Raw genomic sequence first — 10,000 nt, forward strand, 5'->3', positions numbered from 1 at the left:
AATGTTTCCAGCATGTACATAGAAATCTAATGTTGCCAGTTGCTTTAAAACTCATTACTGTGAACAGCGATAATAATGCTGAGACATCTTGGATATAAAACATGGCTAAATAGAGATTAAATCGATTCCAGCTTGCTTTTGTCCAAACATTGACTAAAGACAAGCTCAAAGCTTCCTGTTGTCCTCCGGTGCAGCATGTAAAATGGAGCCTGGGCCTGCTAAAGGAAACACTTCTTCTGCTTTAACACTGGTTGTTTCGTTGCATTCGCCGTCCATCAGGAGTAGAGCAGAGCGGATAAAATCGTCCGTTACACAGACATGCTGTACTGTTCTCAGATCAGTGTTAGTAATGGGGTAGAAGCCAATACACACGTACACAACCAGATGATCTCAGGTCAGACTTAACACATCACATCAGAAGTAAAAGACCTTTATCCAGCAGGTAGTGAATGCGTGTTTGTGTGTGTGTGTGTGTGTGTGTGTGTGTGTGTGTGTGTGTGTGTGTGTGTGTGTGTGTGTGTCGTGACTGATCTGACACACCGTCTCCGACTGTTTGGTTCATTGATGTGGAACAGAACAGCCCAATGTGAAATCTTCAATTTCACAGTCTTCACTCACAGGCCTCTCCAGATCCAGTCAAGTGTTGATTGTACGCTTTCATCCAGAGTTTTATCTGAATTTTGAGAAACGTTTTGACGCCCGACTGAAGTCTAAAAGTCGGCATCTTGGATGAAGCACCGATGTGATTAAGGATGATGAAGCTAGTTTCTGTTTAGTCCGGGCGTACGGAGTTTGCGACACGGTGCCCTGTCGCCGCGGTCGCGGGAACGACGGAAAGCGTCTACGGCGAATGTATCCGGGGCGCCGATACATACTCACGTCTGTAGAACTCGACTCTGACTTCAGCTTTTCTGTCACGTCTCCTACAGTATACAGATGACATTGTGGATGCAGAGTAATTGAACATTAAATGAGACATGAGACATTTTGGACGATTAAAGCTTTTAAAGCGTCCATAAATAAAAATATATGAAGAAATAAACTTTATTATTATCGTTTCCGGCTCCACCCACATGTAGGCAGATTTTTAAAAAAAATTACGGTCTAATTTAATAAGGCGGCACGGTGGCTTAGCGGTTAGCACGTTCGTCTCACACCTCCAGGGTCGGGGGTTCGATTCCCGCCTCCGCCTCGTGTGTGTGGAGTTTGCATGTTCTCCCCGTGCCTCGGGGGTTTCCTCCGGGTACTCCGGTTTCCTCCCCCGGTCCAAAGACATGATTGGCATCTCTGGAAAATTGTCCGTAGTGTGTGTGTGTGAGTGAATGAGAGTGTGTGTGTGTGCCCTGTGATGGGTTGGCACTCCGTCCAGGGTGTATCCTGCCTCGATGCCCCCTGAGATAGGCACAGGCTCCCCGTGACCCGAGAAATTCGGATAAGCAGTAGAAAATGAATTAAATAAATAAATAATGGGTTGATTTCTGCCGTTTTGGAGCCCGGAGCAATCCAGAGAGCCGGTCTTCTAGAAAACAGTGATCCGAAGCAGACTTCTGTAAAATCCTGTTGTTAACCGAGCTCAGAGCTGCATGAGGAGCATCATGATTAGTCCAACTTGTCAGGTTACTTCCTGTTTATACTATTCTGTTGCAGGGAAAAGGGCTGGTGATGTGTACTGATAAATAAAACCAGACTTGACAGGATATCAGCTCTGTGTTTGCAGCTTTTCCCGCATGAAGATGTGCCACACATCTCAAACCTGCCGTTCTTCATCATTTGAATTTTGGTACTCAATGAAAATAATTAAATTAACATCAATCTGGCAACGCGTGATGTTAATCTGGCTCCTACTGTGACGGAAAGGTCGACCAAAGGTAGCACTTTTTATTGGTCCAACACAGGACCACAGATCTACTCGTCCGTGACGTCGTCACAGACCCGTTAGGACGATGAAGAAGAACATCTAAGAAGAAGAGAGATAGAGGACTGATTATCAGAGCGCATCCTCGTCCACTCGGGCACGGAGGACGGCCGTCCATCTCTGTCTCTCGTACAAATACGTCCTCTCAGGCGATGAGATCTTCCGGACCTGCCTCCGTCGCCTCACCGTCCTCCTTTCTTTCTCTTCGCTCTGTGAGACGAGGGGATTTAATCGCGAGAATAAAAAGGTGTTTGCCGAACGTTCTCTAAGGCATCGAACACGGACGACGACTTTCGACTATCTTTTTTTTTTTAAGCTATACGGTTCTGAACATGTTCATGAGCTTTGATTTCCGTCCTCTTCTGGTTCAGTGCTTTCATCTCGCTCTCTGCATTCTGTGTAATTCCTGCTTTTCAACTCTTAACTCATAAATACCATCATTCATTCATTCATTCATTCATTCATTCATTCATTTCCTACCGCTTATCCGAACTTCTCGGGTCACGGGGAGCCTGTGCCTATCTCAGGCGTCATCGGACATCGAGGCAGGATACACCCTGGACGGAGTGCCAACCCATCACAGGGCACACACTCTCTCTCTCTCACACACACACACACACACACACTACGGACAATTTTCCAGAGATGCCAATCAACCTACCATGCATGTCTTTGGACCGGGGGAGGAAACCGGAGTACCCGGAGGAAACCCCCGAGGCACGGGGAGAACATGCAAACTCCTCACACACACAAGGCGGAGGCGGGAATCGAACCCCCGACACTGGAGGTGTGAAGCGAACGTGCTAACCACTAAGCCACCGTGCCCTCAAACACCCCCCCCACACACACACACACACCCCCCGTGTGTGTGTCATAACATATAGATAAATACAGTAGGAATAATCGAATAGTTTCTGTACTTTCATTACTGACGCTAGCGGGAAACAGCCGTGTCTTTTGTATCTGATTCCTGGTGTTTCACCGTCCGTCCACACCTGAGGAAGTAGCTACAGGTTCCCCAACAGAACACACTTCACTGTGACGATACACACAGATTTAACGCTGAAATATTTCCCGGTCATTAAAATGTGGCCTTATACAGCTCCATATTTTATGTTTTCATGGCTGTAGTTTTATCTGAATGAATTTGATCATCTAATTATGTGTGATAAAAACATGGAGGCGAAAGCTGCTGGGAACTTAATGACTTTCCACAGAACTGTGCAAAGTATCATCGTGAAACTTTTGTGTTAATTTCTATTAAATGAAATTCTCTCTCTTTAGTAATAAACATGTACATCTACACACACACACACACACACACACACACACACACACACACACACACACACACGGATGTTGTGAGACGTGGAGGTGTAACGAGCACTATTTTGTCAACGCTGTTTGTTGACTGTAATATTAAGTGTGTTGTGTAATGGAGTGTGTGTTAGCTTCATTAGGTGCAAACTAGCATAGACTTCTACACACTTCTACACACTTCTACACACTTCTACACACTTCTACACACTTCTACACACTTCTACACACTTCTACATGACATTACTGTGGGGCTTAATGTGATTTCCTTTGTTTTTCTCTCAGCGTGTTTCTCCACACACTCGACAATCACGCTGAGAAGACAGATGAAGAGAAACAATATTAATACTATAACTAAGTAACTAATATTCTCTCTCTCTCTCTCTCTCTCTCTCTCTCCCTCTCTTTCTCTCTCTGTCTCTCTCCCTCTCGCTCTCTGTCTGTCTTTCTCTCCCTCTCGCTCGCTCTCTCTCTCTCGCTCTGTCTGTCTTTCTCTCCCCCCTTTCTCTCTCTCTCTCTCTCTAGTTCGCGCGCGAGCTAGAGAAGAGAGAGAGAGAGAGAGAGCTCTAGAGTCGCTATGGGCTTTCTCATCTCTCGTATCTCTCTCTCGTATTCCAAGGGCTTGCTCGTAGATTATATCTGTGGTCTGGAGGAGAGAAGGAGAGAAGAGGTTATGAGAGGGGCGAGAAAAAGAGCAGCGACAGAAAGCGAGAAAGTAAAAGAGAACTGAGATATGGATAGAGTAGGGAGGGAGGAGAGAGAGCGAGAGTAGGGAGGGAGACGAGAGGGAGAGAGGGAGAGAAAAGAGACGAGAAAGAAAATAGAGAGAGAGAGAGTGGAAGAGAGACGAGGAGAGAGAGAGAGAGAGAGAGACGATAGAGAGAGAGAGAGAGCAGAGAGGGAGGGAGGAAAAAAAGAGTCATTCTTCTCTTTCCCTCTCTATCTCTCTCCCTCCCTCTCTCTCTCTGTCTCTCGCTCTCTGTCTGTCCCCCCCCCTCTCTCTCTCCCTCCCTCTCTCTCTCTGTCTCTCGCTCTCTGTCTGTCTCCCCCCCCCGCTCTCTCTCTTCCTCCCTCTCTCTCTCGTCCCCCCTCTCTCTCTCGTCCCCACAGTACTCAGCGGGCTGTGCTCTAACGACTGTCCTGACAAAGTGAAGGTAAGCTCACTCTTCCTCTCTCTCGTCTCTTCTTCACATCCCTCCATCTCAGGTTTATTTAGTCCAGTGCCCTCTGCGATGGTGATGGATGCGATGCAGTTTGTCCCTCTTGCCCCGTTATATTTACTCCTCCATCATCATCAGCCTCTTCTCCATCCATCTCTCTATCATCACTTCATCTTGCTCTGTCTGTCCGTCTATTTCTTTAGTACTCTATAAACCCTGTCTCGCCGCATCTGTCCATCAATTTTATTGCAGTCTTTGTCCTTCGGAGACAGTGAAAAGTTTCTCACGTCCAGATGATCAATGCTCCACAGTGTAAAAGATTCGTCTACAGCTCCAGCGTTCTGTCGCCACGTGATCACGGACTATTTCACTCTGCATCGTCGTACGATGTCTTAAAATGATCCGATCGAATGCCGTTTGGAGTCTAAGGAGCATCTCATTGTCCCGGTTTAAAGCTGGTTAAAACAAAGGACTTAAAATAGGGCAGTAAGATGATGATATAAGATCCTGATGGATGTCACAGTCCAACATCGATACCCTGGAGTCTGATCTCCTTTAATAACCTACAATACTGTAAACTAAATTTGATCTGCAAAACTTCAAAAATACAGAACCAACAATTAATCCTGAAACATTACAATTATTTATTTATTTATAATTAATTGTTTATTATGGACAAAATCAGTACATTTATTTCTTTGATAAGTTTTGTTGTAGGTTTAGTTTCTGTTTGTTTGTTTGTTTGTTTGTTTGTTTGTTTGTTTGTTTGTTTGAGTAATAAAATGTTAGCAATGAAAAATTTTAATGTCGATATAAATTCATTTTAAAATCTGTATATTAAAATGGAACGAACACAAAACGATCCTATTCTGTATACGATGTTCTAATCGTTTCACAATTTTATATTCCTTTATTAATAATACAGCCGTTTTATTATAATATAGTTTTTAAAAAAAAAAAACACACACACACAATGCTGTTTATGTGGCAGCAGAAATACTGTATAAATTAAAAATATATTGGTGGTGGCTCAACTGGTTACAGTAAGGCTCTGGGTTCAAGGCCCAGCGCTGCCAAGTTGCCACTGCTGGGCCCTTGAGCAAGGCCCTCGACCCTCCCTGCTCCAGGGGCGCTGTATCGTAGCTGCCCCTGCACTCTGACCCTGACCTCCTCAGTCGGGGTATGTGAAGAAAAGAGTCCCACTGTGCTGTAATGTATATGTGGTGATAATAAAGGCTTCTGTGCCTCCGTTCTGTTCCTTTTTATTCTGTCACCAGCAGCCTGTTAAACACCATTTATTTATATTTTTGTTGCAAACATCTGCTGACTTAAATAAATGTGAAATGTTATGATCTGATGTGTGTGTGTGTGTGTGTCTGTGTGTGTGTGCCTGTGCGTGTGTGTGTGTGTCTGTGCGTGCGTGTTCGTGTGTGTGTGTGTGTGTGTGTGTGTGTGTGTGTGTGTGTGTGTGTGTGTGTTTGCCTTTGCGTGTGTACGTGTGCGTGTGTGTGTACGTGTTCGTGTGTGTGTGTGTGTCTGTGCGTGCGTGTTTGTGTATGTGTGTGTGTGTTCGTGTGTGTACGCGTGTGTGTATGCGTGCGTGTGTGTGTATGCGTGCGTGTGTGTGTGTCTGTGCATGCGTGTTTGTGTGTGTGTGTGTGTGTGTGTGTGTTTGCCTTTGCGTGTGTGTGTGTGTGTGTCTGTGCGTGCGTGTTTGTGTGTGTGTGTGTTCGTGTGTGTGCGTGTGTGTGCGTGTGTGTGTGTGTGTGTGTGTGTGTGTGTGTGTGTGTGTGTGTGTGTGTGTGTGTGTGTGCGTGCGTGTGTGTGTTTTTCTCCTAGCCATTCGGTGTGAATCAGCCCGGTCCGTATGTCATGTACACGTCAGTGGACTCTAACGGCTACCTGAAGAACGCCTCTGGTGAGTCACACCTTTACTCATCTAACGCTGTTACTCCAGCTGACTCATCAGCGTTCAGCTTCACAACTAGCTTCTGTTCAACATGACCACTTGCCTTCGGTGTGAAATGAAAAACAGCCGAAAGATCTGGAGTGGAATCGTGTCTCCTCGTGTCTCCTCGTGTCTCCTCGTGTCTCCTCGTGTCTCGATTAATTAGACCGACCGTCGCTGTAACGAGAGTCAGAATCTTTACACCACTCTGTTTTCTTCTCTCCAATCAGTTTAGCGTAATAAAAAAGCAAATGCTTTAGGAGCACAACATGATGGTAGGACCTTCAAATCCATAGTATTTAGATAGAATCCTATTTCCATTAGATACAGTAACAAGTGTTTTATAATCACTTATTATAACCTGCTTAAGTAGCTCGCAAATATATAGTCGCAAGTTTAACGTCGACGTTTCGAAGCCTTGCAGAATCTCCAACATTATTTGTTGAACTCCAGCTATGGAAAAACATTTGGCTACGCTGTGTGGAGACACTTTGCTCCCATCTGTAAACTCTGACCCTCGGGCTGTGGAAGCGAACGACTGATCTTTCTCCTCACACTTTTATTTACGCCTGTCTTTTTTCTACTTTTCTGCAGAATGTGCACACGCTGAGCTAGAGAGCCTCGTTTATCTTCTACGTGTCGTTTTGGGCGTAAACAGCGTGTACGTGTGTTCAAATGGGATTTATCCAGTTCTGTATTTACTTAAAGGAGGGGTCTGCGTTGTTTGAAAGCCAGTGTTGACATATAAAATCACCAAAACAAACACGCCCCTAACCCAAGCGGGTCCCACTCCGGTATCGATAGCTCCGCCCACACATACATACGTAACCCGGGCGACTAACAGAAAGAAACGTGTCTTTATCATAGCTGAAGGGAAGAACAATACGATTGTAGATAAACAAACAAGCAAAAATGCCACACAAGCATAATGATGTAAAGGACAAAGGCATATATTAGTTCTGTGTAACAAAGCAAAACCAACGTTACTCACCTATCGAGAAGGAAAAAAGCGCCTCGGCGTCTTAAGTAAAGTCGGCCACATATTCACAGGTGGGAGTTTCCCGAGTCGATAACTCCTGAGCTAAACGCTGTTACTACACAAAACGCGGTTGTAGCTGCCTCTCTACATTACTACGATAGAAAAGAGGTGTTATTTGTGTAGTAACAGCGTTTAGCTCAGGAGTTATTGACTCGGGAAACTCCAACCTGTGAATATGTGGCCAACTTCCTGCTCCTTCAGTTCTCTCCAGCGCTGGAAAGCTGATCCTATATCAACACCTCAGTCGTGGTATTGCCGGGCCGAGACCCGAACCCACAACCTTAGGGTTAGGAGTCAAACTTACTTCTCTAACCATTACGACAACACTCCTAAAACTGACTGACAAAAACTGAAAAGAACAAAAAAAAAAAAAGAGGAATCATTTAACATTTTTTCTCATTTAATCCTGTTTCTATATGTTACTACTCACCCGATGCATAACGTTATCTTTACTTCATCGTCAGTGACGATATCAAACATCGATGGTCATCGTGTAAAGCCGCGTGTCATCCGTGATCGTCCGTTCCCTAGCGCATACGTGCGGCCCTAACGCACGACTCGTCATATGCGCGCCTTGATAAATGAGATGCCAGGACTTTTTTGTGCCTTTTATGCAGTTTCTGTTGCTGAAGTCTGAAGTCCTGCATAGAAATTAATCGACCTAAAAAAAAAAACCCTGTCCTCCCTACAGTCAAGAACCGATATAGAGTCTGAACATACAGCAGGAAAACAGCCATTTGTTCTGCACCAAAACATGCAGCATGTGTTCAAAAGACAAACGAATAAAAATGAATTCACCTGCTGTTTCGTAAATCGGTTCAAACTGGATCACGGGACAGTCAGGATCCAGAGGAGAAAGCAGAGATGTCAGTGTTTTAATATCGTCTGTAATGTAGCACAAAAACTCATGTCAGATGTATGTGGCTGCTAGAGCGTGTCGTCTAAGGGCCTTTTTACACCCGGTCACTTCGTGTGTCATCTCTGATCCCATATCTATCTGATCTATTAAAACTGTCCTGTTTACATCAGGCCACATAAACGACGCGTCTCGGCGAATCGGATATCGATCCGATCTTTCTGTTCCCGCCCAAAACGCTAATATATTTGACCTAATTTCCGGGGTAACTGAAACAGAACACACTTTGGTGTACGCGGTTTTCAGAACGCGATCAAAAAGAAGACGTAAAAACCGGTTACGACGTTTATGCTACAAAAAATGGCGTTTACTGTTTGCTGCGTTTTCGCCGGCGGCAGCAGCGCGTTTTAAGCCCCGACGAGACGCCTGGGTGAAAGATCACCTGCGAGTGACGTCCTTCCGTTTGGGAGGAGTATAGCGCTGACGTATGTGACTCGAACAACCACATTCATTTACACCTGTCCAGTTTCATCTGTAACGCGTCCCAGACCTCCTCCTGAAGGGGTTTGTACCATCGGGTTTATATCCGTCTCCAAAACGTTTCTGAGGACATTTAGACCTGGTCTTTTTACCGTCGGATAGATATCTGATCACAGAACACGCAGGAAGTGACCAGGTGTAAAAGGCCCCCTATAAGACGCCAACGTTTCACTAATCGACCCGAAAATAAAGATCCGTCTCAGGTTTTTAGCGGATCAGCTTTAACGACTAGCTTCAAACGCTTTCCAGAGACATCGACATTCTCTTCTTCCCAGCTTTATTTTTGTCCACGTTTAACGAGATGTCGTACGTGACGGGTTTTGTTTCGATGTCGTGTTTATAGACAGGAAATGAAACTCGCCTGTCACGCCGGTGTGAACACAGAGTTAGTTTATGTTGTTAGTTTATACATGATGTCGGGGGTTTGTACGCTTTGGTGTTGTTGTCATGTCGAATCTCATCCGGTATCAGACAGTATGTCAGAGTTTCAGCATATTTAAGTGTTTTATGTTGAGACACAGTGGGGACACAGTGGCTTAGTGGTTAGCACGTTCGCCTCACACCTCCAGGGTCGGGGGTTCGATTCCCGCCTCCGCCTCGTGTGTGTGGAGTTTGCATGTTCTCCCCGTGCCTCGGGGGTTTCTCCGGGTACTCCGGTTTCCTCCCCCGGTCCAAAGACATGCATGGTAGGTTGATTGGCATCTCTGGAAAATTGTCCGTAGTGTGTGTGTGTGTGTGTGTGAATGAGAGTGTGTGTGTGTGTGCCCTGTGATGGGTTGGCACTCCGTCCAGGGTGTATCCTGCCTCGATGCCCGATGACGCCTGAGATAGGCACAGGCTCCCCGTGACCCGAGAAGTTCAGATAAGCGGTAGAAGATGAATGGATGAATGTTGAGACACAAAGTAAAGGCCCCTGCCCCAAAACACCAGCATAATGGAATAGAGTCTGTATAATGAGGTAGGACAGCTATGTGTGTGTGTGTGTGTGTGTGTGTGTGTGTGTGTGTGTGTGTGTGTGTGTGTAGAGCGGCGTACAGAGAGCAGCCTCTGTTTTACAGTCTTTTAAAGCTTTAGAAGAATAAAAGAAGAGAGAAGCGTCAGATGAAATCTGCACTTAAATGTCAGAAGGCGAATCTGCTTTTGACTCCACAAACCTGTGAAGTTTGTTCTTAGGCTTATAAATAAATGCCTCGACCCCTAAAATGTGTGTGTTTAGGTGTGTGTG

General features: G+C 45.3%; 1 protein-coding gene across 1 annotated transcript in view; it reads left to right on the plus strand.

Moving 5' to 3' along the window:
• itfg1 (integrin alpha FG-GAP repeat containing 1) overlaps positions 1 to 10,000 on the plus strand; it is a 137,271-nt gene that overhangs the window by 83,950 nt on the left and 43,321 nt on the right. The window contains exons 7-8 of the mRNA XM_047815298.1: positions 4,343 to 4,386; positions 6,232 to 6,310. Coding sequence (XP_047671254.1) covers positions 4,343 to 4,386; positions 6,232 to 6,310 — 123 coding nt within the window. The remainder of the gene's footprint in view (positions 1 to 4,342; positions 4,387 to 6,231; positions 6,311 to 10,000) is intronic.

Source organism: Tachysurus fulvidraco, chromosome 1 (genome assembly GCF_022655615.1).
Source record: "Tachysurus fulvidraco isolate hzauxx_2018 chromosome 1, HZAU_PFXX_2.0, whole genome shotgun sequence".
NCBI classification, from domain to species: domain Eukaryota; kingdom Metazoa; phylum Chordata; class Actinopteri; order Siluriformes; family Bagridae; genus Tachysurus; species Tachysurus fulvidraco.